Here is a 20,334-nt window from a genome sequence, read left to right as displayed (position 1 = left end):
AATTAGTCTTTAATACTTTAAGTGTTCACTAAGTTTGGATTAAAAAACAGTTTTTGATATTTTCATGTTTTCTACTATTCCTAGATGATTTTCTGATAATGAGTAAAAATGCTGGGCCAGATAAACAGTTCTAGGAAGTTATGCAAAGCTATGCCTTTGTATGTTCTTAATGCCTGTTTTAAGCTATTTGAGGTTGGCTTGAATATCTTATTATGCAAGGTGAAGTTTATATTTTTATCATTATGCTTAGCCTTTATGCAATTTTTTGTCACTAAATTTGAAATTTTGGGTTATATTGGCAAAAAGGAGTTTGAATTTTGTTATCTGTTAGAGGAAATCTTAAACTTCTGGTTCTGTAGACAGATTTGTCAAGATCAGGAGGAAATATACATCTCAGGGTCTATATTCTGTACATAATGTTATCAACATTCTAAGCCAAAAATGTCATTTTCATCTCTACGATCTTTTCCACTTAGCCCTTGCTTATTCAGTTAGAGAGAAAATGAACTTTTCCTTTGTACTTATTTTCCCATGAGATCAGTGTCACACTTTCACTTTTGAGCAGTAGTACCTTGGCTCTGGATAGTTTATTTTTCTGAGCTTCATCTTACCCAATTTATGAAAAGGAAACTATTTATCTTTAACTCACCAGTATCACTGTGAAGAGTAAATGGAAAGAGGAAACAAGGTGACACAGGCAAAAGAGCCTGGCTCGGACTTGGTCCACAATGTATATTAACATTCCTTCTTTCATGAGAGTCCTAAAGAGCAGGAATTAAATAATGACTGTCCTTTCATGAGAGGTTTTTGTGTAAATACTAAACTATTGATGAACTCTGCAGAATATAAAAGGAGTTGCTAATTCCAAAATTCAGCACTTATAGTAAGAAAAATATAATTAACATATTTATAAGGCAACATAAAATTCCCAATATGTTCCTTACTTTTCATCTTAAAAAGGATTATATTTTAAAATAAATTTGATATTACTCTAAAATTGTTATTTCTGTTGATTTACAGAGTATTGTTACAATCACATTTGAGGTACCAGGAAACTCGAAGGAAGACAGTCTAAATATATTTATTCAGGTGAATACAGTTTTTAACTGATTAATGATTGATCAGCTGTTTGTTGCATAGTTGTTATTATTAGCAATGCTTGGTCTTATTAAAGTATTTCACTTGATACAGAATCTCCTGTGGGAAAAGAATGTAAGAAACAAGGACAATCGCTGCATGGAGGTCATACGACTTAAGGTGCAGTATGCAATATTACCCTTGTAGACTTTTGGACAAAGTCGTTTTCTTGGCTGTTAAATAAAAACTATATTTGATTTTAAATTAAAAAAACTGGTTTTGGTACAAATATCTTTGTAGACTTTCATTTTTTCCCATTGCTGTAAAGGAGCTTTGGAAATCACTGCAAAAAGCATGATTTATTTGCACAGCTTCATTTTAGTATTGCTGCTAAAACAACCTGTGTGCTTTGAAATGTTAGTCCCTGTTCTCTACTCCCAGGTGTTCTGAGCAGTTCTTTGGCTAGTGAGCTTGACTCCATCATATTCTCCTCCTCTTGGCACCAGAGATTGTTCACTTAGAGAAAACTGTGTTTATTTTTCTAGGAGAGCTTCATTTAACAGAGAAATTTTGTTGAAAATCCTTCCCCTGCTGAGCCTTATGCTTCTTGATTCATTTAGCAGACACTAAACATTTATCATACTCTATACAAAGTTACTAAGGACTAGATGAATTCTTGTTCTCTGTGGAAAGTCATTCATATCACTTGACATTTGGGTATATATGTCAAAAGGTATTTTTTCCTCTCAATGGAGTGGTTCTAAGGTGTGTGCATAACAAATCATCAGTCATTTCAGTGTATACTCTTGTCATCTCACAAGTGTGCATCAAGTTTCTATTACTGTTCATAACTAGATTCTCTCTCCAGTTAACAACTAACTTCCGGAGGCTCTGCCTAGGATTTTCTGCACAGTGACTGTGCAAGTGGTCTACTTGCACATCCCACCCACTCAGAGGAAATAACCCAGATCTTGCTTGCTGCTGCTTTATGTCTCTAATACCAGCAACTTCCCATGATTCAATCGGCAGAACACATTTCTTCCCGTAACTGCTTTTATCCCCTAGGTACTATACATGGGTTGGTTATCTAGAAAGGCAAAGTTTGGGTATTTACACTAATGTTTGCACCATGACCTATGTAGAGTTCATTATCTTATCTCAATTTCAATTTTGCCCTTAAAATGTGTGACACCTTCTCAGCAGTTGTCCTCCTTTGGCTCTGCCTTTGGTCCTCCTCCTATCACAACACCAAGTAATTCTGGAGCAAAACAGTCTTTCTGTTAAAAAGAATTAGTCGTACAATCATCACCATGTTTAAAATGTTAACTCTAGTAACAGCTGATGTATCACAATCTTTATATATAAATAATAGAAAATTGATGCTTGCATAATTTTTCCCAAGGCGTCTCTTATCCCAAAAGTTCAAATTTAAAAAGCAGAGCACACAACTGAACATAGGAAAAAAAAAAAAACCTGAAAGGAAATATCCTCCAAATAAACAAGTATGCCAAAACCCCACAAAAATTGTATAGTAGGAACGAGTGAGCGGTTTGTCTCCTATTTAAAAAACATATATGTGAAAATATGTCACAGACATTTCAGAGAAATTAATTTCATCCCTATAGTAGCCAGTGTATCAGATAATTTCTTTCCCATTTCTGTAAATCAATACAAAGTGAACTTTAGATAAACATAATAGTTCTACTCCATTTATTGTAAACCATTTCTAGAACAGATAATTTAATTAATCACCCAAATCCTTTAACTTCTCAAATTTTCTCACTAATTCTGCTTAAAAGCAGAATAATCAATAGTATGTGATATATTACATTTTATCATTTTGTTGTTTCAGTTTTAGGTTGTGATGAATAACACTGAAAGACTTTTTTAGGCTGGCGATGTAGCACAATGTTAGCATGCTTGCCTAGTATGCACCAGGCCCTCGGTTCAGTCCCCAGTACTGGAAAAAAAATATGTTTTAGATAACTTAGTGAGAACCTGTCTCCAAATAAAAAAACAAAAAGGGCTGAAAAATGTAGTTTAGTGGTAGTGTGTCCCTGGGTTCAATCCACAGTATCACCAAAAATAATGCAAAAAAAAAGAATACCCTACTATATGTGTTAATTCTATTATTAGAAAAAAAAAGGATTTTTTAAAAAAATCAATGTACACAAGTCCTTTTAAAAAATATATTTATTAGGGCTGGGGAGGTGGCTCAAGCCGTAGCATGCTCACCTGGCATGCACAGGGCGCTGGGTTCGATCCTCAGCACCACATAAAAATAAAATAAAAAGATGTTGTGTCCACCAAAAACTAAAAAATAAATATTAAAAAATTCTCTCTCTCTTAAAAAAGAATATTTATCTTTTAGGAAACTATTTTCAGTGCACAATAATTGGAGTAAAATAATTTCCCCAGATTTATGAATTTTTTGAAAAAAAATGGCAGAAATTAAGCCATTCATAGTGATGCATCATTTCGGCTTTTAACTTTGAGCTGAGGCTGATTGATCACTCTCTGTGAAGCAGGGGTTGGTGTCGATCAAAGACAAACCACAACAAGTGATTGTCCAAGGTGTCCATGAACTCTATGACCTGGAAGAGACTCCAGTGAGCTGGGAAGATGACGCTGAGAGAACCAATCGATTAGTCTTTATTGGTAAGTGGCAAAGGATAAAATTTCTAAAGCAAAATTTAAAAAAAAGATTTGAAAAGGATATCACATGCTTTATAAGTAGGATATTATGTGCTTTATTTTAATTAAAATAAGCTTGTGGTTAGTGTATTTGTCTTAATCATGTAATAACATTCACAAATACTCATTAGGCCTTTTACTCTTAAAATAATTTTAGAAAAGTGATTACTCTTAAGTACCAATTTGGTTCTGAGGCTTAATTAGAAAATCAAAAAAGGAATACCTTAACTATGTTGTTTTTATAGATTTCTGAAAATCATTAAGCATTTAACAATCTGAAGTTGATGGGTGAACTATGTTACTTTAATAAGCAAAATATAATTATGCTATTTTTTTTTATTTGCAGGCAGGAATTTAGATAAGAATATTCTTAAACAACTATTTATTGCTACAGTGACAGAAACAGAAAAGCAGTGGACAGCACAGTTCAAAGAAGATCAAGTATGTCCATAACACTAGAAGCATTTTTTATCAAAAGGACCAGATGGTAAAAATGAGAATAAGTTCCTACTGGGTGCATTTCAATCATCTACTATTTTCATTACTTCTTTGATGAATTCCAATGTATTTTAAGTATTTATTTTACAGAATTAATAAAATTTAGTAAATCAGTACTATAAAACATTTGACATTCACACAATAAAATTAAAAAAGAAAAAGAAAAACCTCTGAAGTTTTTTTTTTAAATGGGAGAAAGCCAAATGTTTCACAAAAATTTCTTTCACAATTCATTTTTCACAATTTGAAGTTGATATATGTAGAATTCCTACCCTTTATTATTTATATTAATATTTAGCGTTTGAACATTTTCATTTTCCCTTAAAACTTCAACTGACTCAAGAGATATGATTATTAACAAATTTTTTTTCTGAACAATTATTTTCACTTAGTTTCTGTTACATGAAATAAAATAAGTCTCTGTTGTCCCTAACCACTTCAAATCTGGAAGAAATTTGAGTCAAAGATATTAAGTCATCTCTTATTTATAATCAAGCCTTACTGATCTTGTAATGAAACTTCAGCTATTTATTTTGTAATATATTTAGGAGATTCCAATTTTAGAATTTCTAAGCTAATTTTACTACTGGTATTAAATTCATCTTGATTATTTTCATCTTCTTTAATTCTAATTATGAGCTAAAAAGTGATGAGGTACAAACCATCAGCTCTAACTACAGTTTAATAATCTTTATTTAGTGTGTAAGTATATAATGACTGGGGAATTCTTAGTAAGGGCCAAGTCAGCATAACTTACTCAGATTGTTGGAAAAGCGTAGGTAGAATTTAATGAAGAGCTTTCACGAACTAATAGTTGTTAGCTATGATAGAAGACTATCAAAAGACTATCAAAAATTTTTGGATTTTTTTCCATACATTTTAAGTTAAGGAGTTATATCTGTGTTTTGAATGGTTGTCATGGTTGAAAAGAGAAAGCTAATGGATTAAATTACCTTGATTTGGTTATTGCTGTTATATTCTTTTGGAGTCTGCTGGTAAGTTTGCTGATCCTGATCTTCCTTCTATTCTGTTCTACATTTTAAAAATATATAACTTCTCTGTAACCACCCTATTGCCTCTTGAATCCATTCTCTTTAATTCAGGTGTAAGAGAATATTTTGAGGGGCTGGGGGTATGTAACTCAGTGGGAGTGCTTCCTTAGCATGTGTTAGACTCTAGCACCACAAAGAACAAAAAGACAAGAACAAAAGAAAAAGAATATTTTGTGACAGACAATAAATCAGCCCAATAAAATACTGATTTTTAAGTCAGATCTGAGATTTAAGTCTAGCTGTGCTGCTTCTCAGCTGTGTAATCTTTGGCAAAGTATTTACCCTGAGATTGGTTTCCTTATTTATCAAGTGGGTAATAATATCAATCATTCCAGGATTAAATAGGTTTATAATGCATCCAACACAGCTCTTGGCACGTAGCAGAGCCTATAGAAATATTTTATTCTTCCTAACAATTTAAATTTGTTTATAACTAATGTGTTCACAATAATATTCTTTGGCAAATAGTAAGTGTCTAAATCGATCTGTTCTAGACCCTGAAAAAGGGCTGTATCATTAGTTGTAGGAGAAATTTCTGAAATAATATTAATCTATATGCTTGAATATCTATAAGACTCATGAATATCTGTTTCCTTTGAAGTGTACTAAATTAATCTTTAAATGTTTTTCATTATACAAGTATTGTATATGAGTATGTTTTAAGAATGCAAACATTACAGATAGAGTGAGTCTTCCCTCTCTCCTCCCTCATTTCTGTCATTTCTTAGGCCTAAACCAATGTTCCATCCTTATGCATTGTTTCTTTTCACTTATGCATTGTTTCCCAGAATGAAACAGTGGGATTCCCAGGGATCACAGCCAGTCAAAGCTGCTTCTTCAGGGAACTTAAGACATTTGTCATAGATACCCTCAAGGATATTTCCATGACAGTGCTTACAAATCGGTCTTATTCTTGAACTGCTGCATAGAAATTTAGATTAGAGCATACTTTTTATTTTTATTTTTTTTAAGTTTATAGAGACCATCCAGTTTACCTCTGTATTAGTGCTGGTGTAGAAACAGCACATAACAGATAAAGGCCAAATTCTCACATTGCTTACAGTCTTGTGGAGGGATATACATAAATGAGAAAATAGGAGGCAGTCCTAAGCAGGCTGATATAAAGATATACTTTAGATTGGGTGGTCATGGAAGGTGGCCCTTAAATTGAGAACTGAATTAAAAGTAGTCATTCATACAAAGTAGGGAAGGAAGCTCCACATAAAGAGAGTAAATCATTTAGGTAGGCAAGATAATAATGTATTGCGGAGACGGGGTGGGGTGGAAAGCAGGGGTAGCAGCAGCTAGGTTTGTTGTTCCTTGTAGGGCAGAGTTAAACATTAGGATCCTTCCTACTGGATGTATTTCAATCATCTATTATTTTCATTACTTCTGTTATGAATTCCTATGTATTGAACCCAGGGGTGCTTAACCACTGAGCTATATACCCAGCCCTTTTTTATATTTTATTTAGAGACAGGGTCTCACCCTGTCTTAGGGCCTTACTAAGTTGCTGAGCCTGGCTTTGAATTCACAATCCTCCTGCCTCAGCCTCCTGAGCTGCTGGGATTATAAGTGTGTGGCACCGTGCCCAGCTAGGATTATTCTTAATACACTGATAAGTGACTTTGAGTGTGATCATTATGCACACCTCTGTGTGTATGTTTTTCTAGAGTAGATAAATATTTAAGTGTGAAATCACTAGCTTCTAGGATATGCACGTTAAAATTTTTAATAGCTTTTGATTAATTGGCCTTCCAAAAGACCGTATCTTTTGCCTTTGTTCAGAGTGTAAGGCAGTACACATTTTCTGAAACACATTTTAACTTGTCTATCAGAATGGACTGGCATCTCATGGATTATTTTGGATTTTATACTGTATTGTATGTTACATTTATTCCTTCCTTGAGTTGAGGGTATATTCTTCATTATTTTTCCTAAAATAAAGTATTTTCTAATTATCAGAGCCATAATTTAGCCTATACCTTCAGGACACTGGAAACTTGCTAAAGATATTCTGTAGAGGTTTGGGAAGTGATGAGAATAATATTAATAATATTAATGTGGACCTTTCTTTATGCTATAGAAGATCTGCAGAGTAATATGATGATGATCATTATCATCATAGTTTAGATGTGGTTCATCTGAAATTTTATAGATCCCTGTGAGATACAGGATAAATTACAATACTTGCTGAGCCTCATTTCATAAAATGGAAGTAACAAGGCAACTTTTCTTTGGATTGTTCCAGGGATTCAAATTTAAAACGCCCTGAATAGAGTCTCAACAAATGTGAATTCCCTTTTCTACAAGACTTTTTTGCATATACAATTCAGGCTTCTGCACACCTTAAAACAAATGTTACCTTGGGAGGCCTTTTCCAGTTAAAGAGGCAAGAAAATTGGTACTGAGTTTATGAGAGATGTAGGGAGGTATTAGCATAAGTTGTGAGGGGTGGACCGGGTGATTAAGAGGTCAACTTGGTAAAAAACTTTCAAAGTTTTCTCTGTCCTAATGACTACCAGTGGTGTGTGAGTTAGAAAGATAGCTCATTTCATTTTGTTAGACTCCTAAGCAGACTTGTGGGGTGGGGGTGGGGGTGGCTTTTTATCACCTTCCCTTCTTGCTACCCAGAGTTGTATTGTTTTTAATTTGGGGGGGGGGGTTGCTTCTATTCAAATTATAGTATTTTTATTTTTAAAAAGTTGTCTTGGGGGAATGTGGATGTAGCTCAGTGGTAGAATGCCTATCATGAGCATGGCTCTGGGTATGATCCCCAGCACCATACAAAAAAAGTATCCTTTGGCATGGGGTTGTAGCTCAGTGGTAGAGCACATGCTTAACCTGGCCAAATCCCTGGGTTCACTCCCCAGCACCAAATGCATAAATAAATAATATTCTAAAACTAAAGAGAAATTTAGTCATTTTATAGACTTGCGGGTAGAAATTAGGATAATCAAAAATATCTTTTAGAGTTTTTAATTCCTAGATAGTGAAAGTTAAAAGCAGTTATCAACAAAGTAAAGCAAAAGCTAATGATTTTTCTTTTTACCCTAATGATTTTCACTACTTTAGAACATTATGGGTTTGGTTGCTAATTGATTATTGTTTCCCTTAGATTACTGGTAGGTGGGAAAACTATATTTTTAGATTGCTTTAAGATTTTCTCACTTCCAGAAATGCCTTACAATTGTTGGGGGTGATATAGAAAGAAGTGAATTCTGCTTTTGACTATCTGACAACTCACCCTATTTGAATGAGAAAAAAAGATATTAGAATTATTTTCTCAGAATGAGTCTTAATAGTAGAATCAATTTTACCTTTTAACTCTGTTGATGACCAAATTACCTTAAATTTTTATAGAGTGGAATGGAGAAAAACTAAACATCATCATTCTTCTTGAAGATTAGATTAGAAAGGTTTGGTTTTCAAACTAGAATGTTGTTCTGGCAAAACAAAATTAAAACAAAGAAGTGATCACCAAACACTTGAGTGCCCAGTAAGGCACTATGTTAAATGTTGTAGAAGCTACAAAATAAAACTTGATTCTTTTGTTTGTTTTTAATGGTACTGGGGATACATCCCAGAGATGCTCTATATTGAGCGAAATCCCCAGCCTTCTTTCATTCTTGTTTTGATATAGGGGCTTACGAAGTTTTCCAGGCTGGCGTCAAACTGTTGGTAGTCCTCTTGCCTCAGCTTCCTGAGTAGCTGGGATTACAGGTGTGTGTCACCATGCCCAGCTAAGTCTTGATTCTTAAGGCAACACTATGGAATTGATGGAGTGGGACCTTAGGAATTCCTTTTTCTTGTTTAGAGTGATGTACAATTATTAAGTTTTCCCAACGTATACAACTTAGTTTTCATTGCTATAGCTCTTTTGTTTTAACATTTGATTTGGGGGATGACTTTATTCACATATAATTGATATGCCATAAAATTGATACATTTAAAGTATAAATTTCATGTTTTTTAGTATACCTACAGTTAGATATTACCACTATCTAATTCCAGAACATTTTCATTACCCCTAAAAGAAACTCTACAGCCTTTAGCAGTTACTTTCCATTGTCCCCTCCCCCAGCCAACACAAATCTTTTTGTTTTTTAGATTTGCCTATTTAACTTCCTTTCATGAATCATGTTTTCAGGGTTCATCCATGTTGTGATATGTGTCAGTACTTCATTCCTTTTTGTTACTGAATAATATCCATTGTATGGATATGTCATGTTTAGTTTATCTACCCATCAGCTGATGGGCATTTAAGTTTCTGTTTTTTCTCTCTTAGATCCTTTTATTCTCCATGTTTAATTTTTTAAAAGAATGTATTATTAAAGGAAAGTTTTAGATTTACAGTAGATTGAGCAGGTAGTAGTTTCCCCCTATGCACACACTATTAACATTTTTCAATGGTATGGTAGCTTTGTACAATTAGTGAATTAATATTGATTTATTATCATTAGCTAAAGTTCACATTTTTTGTTTCCCTTTTTTTTTTTTTTACCTTTTTTCTGATTGAGAATCCCATGCAGGATAGTACATTACATTTAGTAGTTATATAACTCTTGACTGTGACAATTTCTTAAACTTCCCTTGTTTTAATTATCTTGACAGTTTTGAGGAATATTGGTCAGGTACACAAGATGCTCTTCTATTGGAATATTGGTCAGGTATACAAGATGCTCTCTAAAAACATTCTAGTGATGTTTTTTCTTATGGTTAGACTAAGATTTGGAGAACAAAGACCAGAGTGCCATTTTCATCACGTCATCTCATAGGTATGTACTATCAACATGATCTAGGCAATTGATACTGGTTTTGATCAGTTTGTTGAAGTTGTATTTGTCAAGTTTCTCCACTGGAAAGGGTTACTTACTCTTTCCTGCCCCCCCCTTTCATACTGTACCCTGGAAGTAAATCACAAGTAGTGGAGAATTATATTCCACCTCCTTATAGGCAGAATATCTACATAATTTATTTGGGATTCTTCTGCAAGGGAGCTTTCTCTTTCCCCCATTTATTAATTTACACAGTCATTTATTTTTATCAATAAGGATACATTTATTTTGTACTTTCTTTTATAATCCAGTACTATTTTATTTTGTTGCTTAAATTGTCCCAGCTTTGGCTGCAGGGAGCTCTTTCAGTTGTCTCCAGTGCCTCTCTGACACACACCCATTAATGTGCGTTTTTGAGCACATATTTAACATCCTTTTATTTGTAAATAACCCAAATCCCCATAGAAGTTGACTTTAGGAAAACTAATAATACTCCCTTTCCCAGGTCATCTGATTCTTTTGCTAGTGGGGAAAAATGTACCTCTTACCAGAGGCTTGAGGAGAGAATCAGGTTGAATGAGACATGTGTGCTGGCCCTCCAAAAGCATAGATCACACAAATAGTCATTGGTAAATTTGGGATTCAGACACAAGTGTCTTAGGCACAACCCTTCTGTTATTTGTCCCCCTTTAAGCTGCATCTAACTAAAAAGCCTTAGAAGGATTAAAACCTCCACAGTACAGAGTAAGGCTTAACAGTAAGGAAGATGTTCTCCAAATTCTGTCTGAAAAGTGCTAGCTACTCTACTTTTAATCCTGAAGGTATGAAGCTACGTTTTGATTATATTTTGCTCTTATAGTTATCTTCTGATTTCTCTCTGAAAATTCACTGTCATTTTATAAACACTAATGTGATTATGTGATTCTATGAGATGCCACCTCACCTTTTCCCCCAAGTAGGTGGGTTTTAAATTATTTATGTATTGTGGCTTAGTATTTTATCATAAGAACCCTATTTATATAGCAAAATGAAGCCAATCTAAAAGTCTTGTTAATTCCAAGGATTCTAGGTGAGTCAGTTAAATAGCTGTTGTCATTCCACTCCTGTTATTACAATAAATGCTTTGTGTGTCTAAAAAAGGAAGAAAGATCAGAAGAAGGAGAGAAAAAGAATGACATTTATGGGTAGAGATTCCCTTTGTTTGGGGGCCAATTTAATGTTGTGAATCAATTAAATTGATCATAATCATTAAGAAAAAGAAGAACATATCAGGGATCACCGTAGTGTAAGGTTTCTTTTTTGTGAAACACATTCTAGGCATGCTTATTTGTACATGCAAGAAAATGGTATCAAATACATTTCTTACTGTAGCCAAATGTTCAAAGAAGTTGGAGAATCACTGCTGTAAGGAGGCAGGGGAATCCTCTATTTAGTCATCCTGCCTTCACTTCACCCTGAATTGCCACAATTTAGTGCTCTGATATTTGAGTCTTTTAAATTTTTTTGTCAGGGAGAGCATATGGGAAACTTGTATGGAAGGTAGGAAGGACAATAGACTCCTTGGGCTGAATATTTAAAAATAATTCAGGCCACCATTCTGGATGATGACAAAATCCACCAATGAAAGTGGGTGATCAACCATCTAAGAAATATCCCCCTCCTCAAATAAATCCTTTTACTGATAATTCAACACCATGTACATTTCAGTGCTCCACCCCACTGCCAAATTCTGTTTGCAGAAAGGTCCGAACGTCAAGGTAGTCGCTGAAGACCATATTTTCTTCAGTTTTGTTTACACAGTTTTAAAGCATGTTCACAGAACCCAGGCAATGCCAGGGCTAGTGGGCTGGATAAACTCGAAAAGCCAAACATATGGCGGGTGGCTGTAAGGAGGAGGGGGCTGAGGGCTCTTCCCTTGAGTAATGTTTGCGCTGCAGACCCTCCTCATTGGACTGCGTCAGGGGAAGTGGCACCGCTCTGAGGTAGGGAAAGAAGGTTATAAAGGGGGGAGGGGGATCCGGCACTCAGGGTCTCAAAGAAGCTTTAATAAAAGGCAAAGTGCATCTTTGCCGATTGGTGTTGGAAAGAAGAAACAAACAAAATCGAAGACTAAAAAGGTACTAGCGTTTCTGCTTCTTGAAACACTCATCTTAGGCAACACACTCCAAGCCAGGTCACCGTCACCTTCCCTGCGCCTGCAATACCTGCCCTTCCATGAGCTTACCAAGAGCCAAGCGCAGTCGCTTCACACCGCAGCCCAGCTTCCGAAGGTCGGATGGAGAAGACGGTGAAATTGATGTCCTGGGAGAGGAGGAAGATGAAGACGAGGAGGAAGAGGAATACCAGGAGGTGGAGGGGAGCCCGAAACACCTAGAACGGCCACACCAGTCCGGGCCTCAGGGGGCGCGACCCGCTGCGATTCCAGTTCCCAGAGAGCGCACCGAGGGTGGCTGTGGCCAGAGCGACTCCTCGGAGTTTGTCAGCAAGTTCAGGGCTCAGACCAGGTCCTCGGCGGCCTCTGGGGATGCCCCGCAGCCGACCAAGCCCCCCTACTCGTACATCGCACTCATCACCATGGCCATCCTGCAGAGCCCGCACAAGCGCCTCACGCTCAGCGGTATCTGCGCCTTCATCAGCGGCCGCTTCCCCTACTACCGCCGCAAGTTCCCAGCCTGGCAAAACAGCATTCGTCACAACCTCTCGCTCAACGACTGCTTCGTCAAGATCCCCCGCGAGCCGGGCCATCCCGGCAAGGGCAACTACTGGAGCCTGGATCCCGCCTCCCAGGACATGTTTGACAACGGCAGCTTCCTTCGACGAAGGAAGCGTTTCAAGCGCCACCACCCGTCCCAAGGCGGTCACTTGTACCACCCTTTCCCACTGCCCGCCGCGCCCGCCAACCTGCACGGCCCCCACCCAGGCCTCCTGCTTGGGTCCCCGGTCCCGACGCAGCCTGTCCCGGGGGCCTATCCCACCACCACACCCGGGAGCCGCCAGTGTGCACTGCTGCACCCACATCCACTACGCTACCTGCTGCTCTCAGCCCCGGCCTACGCTGAAGCGCCCAGGAGTGCGGAACGCGCGGACTTGGCAATTCCCAGCACTCCCCAGTCGCTGCAGCCCTCACTGGGCTCACAGCCTTGGGAGGAGGGCAAGGGCCCGGTGTCGCGGCCTAGAGGTGGGCACACCTCCTTCAGCATTGAGAGTATTATGCAAGGAGTCAGCACTGAGGGAAGAAGGGCCACGCAGAGTCTGCCCCCGACCCCATGGGGCTACTGCCACCTGCTCCAGCACCCGTCGTGCCTGTTGCACCCCCAGGGCCCTTTGCTGAACGTGTCCGCCGCGGCTCGGACAATTTTACAGCAGCAGCAGCAGCACTGTGTTAGCAGCTGCGCTACCAGCAAAGGCACGCTGTTGGGCCGGCACCTGTCTGCCGTCGCGGCGCTGCTAAGGTACCAGCCGGTAGCAGAAGGCTCTAGACCGACTTCGCTGGCCGCCTCTTCTGGTGGAGAGGGGACTTCACCAGCCTTTTGATTAGTAAGGACACCCTGCCTCCTGGCCAACCCCGCTGGGCGCACCTGGAGTCAGGTGTCAGAGCGGTACCATCCACTGTCCTGCTCCATCACCGCCTGAGGCTTCCACAGTTTTTCCGATTTGCATTTTTCCTGACGAACTGTGAACAAGAATGGGATATTTTCGCTATGGTATTAAAAGAAAAACAAAGAAAGCCGAGTCTCCAATGCAGAGTTTCCCCTTCTTTGCTCCCTAGGAACTGCAAGTATGCCCGAGAATAGTGCAGAATGCGAGAATAGTGCAGAATGCGTAAGCTCTCTGTGTCCTCCTGAAATCCATATCTAATACAAAGGAATTTCAATTTCAGAACATTTATTTCTTATGTTTATTTGATGTGCCATATTCCATGGGAGAGTGTTAAAATGAAGCCTTGCTCTACAAATTAAATAAAATTCTAAATCCCAACACTTCATCGTTTATATTCTATCAATGTCTCATTATTTGGTTTCTAAATGGAACGTCATTTAAAACTTATATTCTTTCCCTGCAATTAAACAACTTATTTTTAGGATTCGTATTCATTTATGAATATAAGAAACAACGAATGTTTAATTTTTTAAAACATTTTGAATATTCGAGGTTGAAAAAGCCTGCCTTTTAAAATGGGAGATTTGGTATTTATGAAACCTCTAGAAGAGAAAGAATACGAGGATATGTATTATCCATTTGTTTTTCTTTTTTAAAAATGTGTTGACTTTCTTAAGCTGGACTATGCTTTGAGGTCAAATTGAAAAGTAGTGGACATTCATGCAGGGGAAAAGGATACACACATATCAAAGCACTAAGATTTTCAAAGCCTTTTCTTAAAACAACAAACGCCTCTGAAAAGATTTGCAACCATTGCTGAGTTTCAGGTGAACAAGTGGTGGAAGGGAAAAAGGCAAGAATGATCATCAGGAAATACTGCGGGGGGTGGGGGGGTGGGGGGTGGTGAGAAGCAAATTTCTAGAGATAAGTCGTTTTGAACCCTTTCTGAGCAGGGTTCATGTTTCAAGAAAATTATATTCCAGGTGTTTTTGAAGAAAGTCATTCTGTGAATGTTCCCCTATTCATTCCCCAGAGTAGTTGTGAATTTCTCATTTCAGGAGGGAAGGAAAATGGACACACATTCTTACAGTCATTTAACTAACTGGCTGATTTTTAAACGTTGGCTTCGCATGTACATTTCTTTATTTGGATCTTTGACACGCCCTACCTGCGATCCCCACCTTCTCTAGGTTCGTGGGAAAGTTCCCAAGCCCCACGCTTGGTAGTTTCCAATTTCTCTCCCCTTTGCATAAGCAGTTTTCACCCGCACAGCACCATCAGTGTCCGAAAAATAGACCCCTTTTGGCAAATCTGGCAGGTCTCTGGAGTCTGAGAATTTGGAAACAAACCAAGCGTCGACGGGTCCTATTTCATTCCATGTTCTCACCTGATCATAGTTCAATTTCCCTTTGTCCCTGTATTCAGTTAACAAACACAATCCCAGAGCCGGGAGCCCTGCGACAGCACCAAGAGGGCCGCGGGCTGGCAAAGTGGATGGTCGCCTGGTGCTGCCGGTAGAAGAACCCATCAAGAACTCCGAAGGCTTGCTGAATCCTTACCGCTGGCCGGCCCTAATGGAGGTGCTGCAGTCCCCTGGGCGCGGGCGGCCGGTCGGAGGGAAAAAATGTGCAGAGGGGATGTCGCGCTCGGTTGGTGACCAGGCCTCTGCCAACCTCCTTCCGGACCGCGCACAGCTCTAGGTCACAGTTCTGGATGCTCGGCCCGGTTCTTGAGGTTTTCAAGGGTGACGTGTTGTTTGGGGGTAAAAACCTCGTCGCATTTTGCTAAGAGTTGAGGGTCAAAAAAGACCCTTGGACCCGACTTACTGAGGACAGGCTGACGAGATGCACTCGGAGCTGCTCAGGAGAGTAGCCCAAGGGCTGGAGCGAAGAGCCAGGGATTGAGCGGTGCAAAGGCTGGACGAGGGCAGGAGGTAAACTTGGGGAAAGGGACTCATCCCCCTGTCCTATCCGTTAGTATATAAGAGCACGATTATTATTAATGGCTAATTGTCATTCCTCTGTCCTTGTCAAGCAGGCTCTGGGTTTCCTTTAACCTTTCCAATACTCAATGAGGAAGACCCTAGATTTCCTTCCTATCCTGCATTTTGCAGACTGACAAACTCAGAGAACTTAAGTAGCCTAAGGACCCTCAGCACTGGGACCTGTCTGCTTTCGGAATCACTAAATCCACCCACACCCACGACCAGCTCCAGTCTGAGCCTTCCGCAGGTCCCAAAAGCCAAAGACCCACGAAGGCCCCGGGTGCCACAATCTTTCTCCTAGCTTCTAGTCACTGTTCCCCGTGCCAGAAAGAGCATTTCTCTCTTGTAGATCCTAGGCGCCAAAGGACTTGTGTTCTGTCAGTTCCCTAAGCTTGGCACCTGGGCTCTTTTCTGAGTCTTCAGAGAAAGAACCTCCCTGGAGCAGTGGGAAGGAAAGAGAATGTCTGGGGATCCTCAGGGGCTGGGATCTTCCAGGTTGGCAGAGGGCTGTGATCCAAGGTGCCTATCTGTGGCATCAGTGGTAACATTCCATGTTCCCTAATCCTTCTACATTGACTATCCAAAGTGACTAGTACCTGCTTATACACTGGAATGTAGCTAATGCTTCAGGAAACTCTTTGATCCCCAGACTGTGTCAGACACCCTTGCTCCTTTCATTTTGACTTGGATTCAACAATATATGGTAAAATCTAAAACAGCAGAAACTAGGAGAAAAATACGGCATTAAAAACTAACAATGCTAGCAATGAGATCAAGCAAATGATCTTTTAAGATTCTCTGCCTTTTACCACATTTTATTGGAAGTGTGGGACAATCATGGTTCTTATTCCCCCACTACTTTTGGGGAGAATGTTCACAAATGTCTTTCCATATTAACATCTGATTACAGTTTAAATAATAATCTTGCTGTAATTGCTAATGTCAACTTCTTATAATTTTTACAAAAGTAGTTTAGTCTTCATAGCTTTTTTTCATATCAGCACTAAAATTACTTAAATGGGCTTTTAGAGTTCGTTGATTCAGTATGCACTGCTGACTGCAAAGAACTGATATAGATGATAACTATTTGTGCCAAAATTTGTTCTCCCAGAAAAAAAAGTAGATGTAGAAAAAGATAAAGGATTTGAGAATCTATTATGAAATTCAATTCAACCTCAGTTCCCTGTTGCTCAATTACCTTAACAGAGTCAAAGTTTAGCTGAATTCAACTTAATTTCTTATTTGTACTTACAATGGTGGAATGTTTATTAAATCAGTAATTAAGCATATTTGGAGACAGTTATGATTTAGCCAGTGAAGCAGTTTCTATTCTCAAATTGAGAAAACAATGAGGTTTAGGAAGCATAAGAAATTTCCTTTTCTTCAAATACTGTGATTTTACTATTTATATCTGTGACTATATTCAAAGCCATATTTATGATTCACAGTTTCTAAAAATAAGGTGACCTATTGTGATCCAAGATAATTGTTGAATAAGATATATTGTACTATATTTCAAGCACTTTTTTCTTTAGTTTTTAAAATTCATTTTTTTAAAGTGGAAAATTCCAAACATACCCAAAGGTGGAAAAAATAGTAAAATTAATTTTTATTATAATTTTATTGTATTATAATACATTACATTGTGTTTTAATTAACCTCATGGCTGGGCCAAACTTGTTTTATCTTTACCATCTAATGGTCCTCTTCCCACTGGATTATTTTGAGTTCATTTCTAGATATCGTTATCATTTCATCCATAAATATTTTAAAATATTTCCCTAAAAGATAAAAGTTTCATTAATTTAACCATACTGCCATTATTACACCTAAATGTTTCTTTAATAGCATCAATTAATTTAATTTAATAGCATCAATATCCTCATTTGGCTCAAAAGAAATTTTTTAAGTTGCTTAGTTTGAATTAGAATGCAAGTAAGGATCACACATTGTGTTTGGTTGCTATGGTTGTTTATATCTCTTTTAGGTTTCCCAATTCTCTTTCTCCTTTCCTTGCATTTTTGTTGAAAAAAACTAGATTGTTTGTCCTGAAGAATTTAACATTCTGAAATTTCTGGCTACAGGTAATATTTTCATGGCAAGATATACACGGAGATAAGATTATTTATATGAACTTTTGGATATTAGAATATTTGCAAAGAGGCAAGCATGGGTCTAGGAAAGCTTATGTGAAATTATCCTAAATATATATATAGTATTTCCAGATTATTACTTTTGGTGTGTTTATAGAAATACAAAATTATCAAATTTTCATTGAAAATTTTAAACCTAATTTTGCTTTTGTGAGACTAGAGAGCTCATACCTTTAAAATTTTAGTTCAAAGGCATTTTATGTTTCAAAATTTTAAGTTTTATAGTATTTTGTATGTTAAGACATAAAAGCTGGGCTGGTGCTCTAGCTCAGTGGCAGAGCACTTGCCTAGCCTGTGTGAAGCACTGGGTTCGATCCTTAGCATCACATAAAATTAAACAAATAAAAGCTAAAATGTCATTTTTCTATGAGGGTCAGGCACTGGGTAATAGCACAAATTCTGGGCTTCTAAAAAGAAAAATGATTTTAGGACAGCTTTAAATTAAAGAGAATCAGGATATGAAGGGAATTAGATTGGGAAGAAAAAAAGTTCACTTGAATGTAAGAAATAAGTTTAATAAAAATTAGAGGCAGCTAATTTTTTGGTTCCTTATTGCTTTAACAAGTATGTGTACAAAATAAAATTTTCATTTCCATTCTTCCATCATATATTGGATTTGAATGATTTAATTTGTCTTATTCTGCAATTATTTATAACTTCCATGCCCACCACTATCTGAAATCTTTGGGAAAGTAGAAGCCAAATCATATTCATCTTTATTTCTCAAACAATTCCTGACATCTTGTTGAAAATACACAGCCAAATTAATTTAATTCTCTCATATCTATTGGTAGCTGTATAAATGAGTGATGTCATATTTGCCTTTAAAATTTAAGTTTCAATGTTCTAAGTAATGTTCAAATTATTAACATTAATGTTTAAAAGGTATTCTTTACCTAGAGCAAGTAGATTTTAAGAAAAGGCTGTATCTTTTAATCTTGTAAAATGTAATTAATCCTTAACCACTTAATACCTATTTGGTAAGGAGCTGATTTTTATGCAATATTTTTTGGGTGTTTGTTTTAAATTTGCTTATCTTTTCTGTTTCACTACATTAAACAGTGTTTGTCACATGTATCTCTATATAATACATATATATTTTAATATATAATACATTTAACATTCGATAGCTTTGAAGATTTAATCTAGAATAGATTTAAATCTTTTAAAACTAAACCTATTTCAGTACCTACTGAAAGGAAATAGCTTTTGTTAAAATAAAACTTAGACTTATGTTTCCTTGGGAACTCATTCAGCCCCAGGTATAAATGGATGTGAGAACTGAGTCTTCATATGAAATCTGTATCATTGCTTCTTGGCCTTTTGGCTAAGATCAAGTGTAGTATGTAATCTGCATGGCATGATTTCCACTTCGGTTGCTTATTAGTAAACAACTTAACCTCTCTGTGTTTCAATTCCCCCATTAGATTTCACCTTACAAGGTCATTGTGGGGATTACCTAAAGTCCATGCATGCAAAGTACTTAGTGTGGGAGCTAGCATATGCTAAATGGTCTATAAATGTTAGTTATGAATTAATGATAATAATAACTATGATGTGTTATATGGGGGGAATCTTGCCTGACATCCTTGTGTCACAGTCTTCACGTGGTGGCCATCTTTTATTTCCTGCTATTATTCAAGGCTGGTGAACAGCGTGTACTTTTTCTGTCAAAAGATTTGCAATGCTAGTTCATTTTAATTCAGCTTTGAAGAGAGGGGGAAAATGTGCACCATCACTTCTCAGGACCAACAGGACCTCTCAGGAAAGCATTCTTTGCTTACACAGAGACTTGCCCTTGCCCCCCACTGAAGCCCAGCAGCATAATAAGAAATAGCAACAATAGTTCTAAAAATTTTAAATCAGCACATGTGCTAAAAAGCAGGCACAAACTTCTTTCATATGAATAAGCTGCTTTGTTTCTTTCCAACTTAATTTTCTCTTGATGTGTACATTTATTTTCCATTCATTTGTCCAGAAAATATTGATCGAGTAATTACTCTGTTAGGTGATGTACCCAGAGCAAGAAATACAATGAACAAGACAGATGCAGCTAGCCTTGGACAGACATGGAAGCAAGTAACTAAAAAGTCATGTGATGAATACTATGCTAGGTGAACAGTGTTATATGAGCATATAAGGAGGGACAGGGACAGCTGGGGATTTCCTGGAGAAAGAGAAACCTAAGCAGAGTCTTGAAGGTTGAGGAGGAGTTGGCAGGTAAAGGAGAGAGAGCACTGGGGATCAGACATCTGAATAGTGACGTCTGGCTGGCTAGCTTCTCTGTTTGTGACAGTGGACTTTTCAAGGATATGTGAGTGCTTCTCATGGACCATAAGTAAATCTCAGCAACACAGCCAGGTGTTTTCGTGTATGTCCTGCCCAATTAGCCACCTACAGGGGAAAGGGGAACTTAGCCTTAGGGAGCTGGAAGTGGCTTACCAGAGACCTCAGGGCTGTGAATGGAGCAGCAAGTCACCAGCTGGAATAGATATTCA

General features: G+C 37.6%; 2 protein-coding genes and 1 pseudogene across 2 annotated transcripts in view; all 3 read left to right on the top strand.

Moving 5' to 3' along the window:
* Positions 1-4,399, top strand: part of LOC113178149 (zinc-regulated GTPase metalloprotein activator 1B) — a 42,201-nt gene extending 37,802 nt beyond the window's left edge. The window contains exons 12-15 of the mRNA XM_077797832.1: positions 1,021-1,089; positions 1,192-1,257; positions 3,606-3,735; positions 4,118-4,399. Coding sequence (XP_077653958.1) covers positions 1,021-1,089; positions 1,192-1,257; positions 3,606-3,735; positions 4,118-4,224 — 372 coding nt within the window. The 3' untranslated portion in view covers positions 4,225-4,399. The remainder of the gene's footprint in view (positions 1-1,020; positions 1,090-1,191; positions 1,258-3,605; positions 3,736-4,117) is intronic.
* A 7,914-nt stretch (positions 4,400-12,313) lies between these two features.
* On the top strand, positions 12,314-13,550 carry LOC113178704 (forkhead box protein D4-like 5). Its single transcript, XM_026382904.2, is given in 2 exon segments — positions 12,314-13,200; positions 13,202-13,550. Coding segments are annotated over 2 exon segments (1,236 nt in total).
* Positions 13,551-19,143: 5,593 nt separating this feature from the next.
* Positions 19,144-19,241, top strand: LOC144254717 (U2 spliceosomal RNA; annotated as a pseudogene).
* The last annotated feature ends 1,093 nt before the right edge of the window (positions 19,242-20,334 follow it).

Source organism: Urocitellus parryii, chromosome 4, assembly GCF_045843805.1.
Source record: "Urocitellus parryii isolate mUroPar1 chromosome 4, mUroPar1.hap1, whole genome shotgun sequence".
NCBI lineage: Eukaryota > Metazoa > Chordata > Mammalia > Rodentia > Sciuridae > Urocitellus > Urocitellus parryii.
Note: the sequence above shows the minus strand (reverse complement) of the source record. Positions and strands in the feature narration are given on the sequence as shown.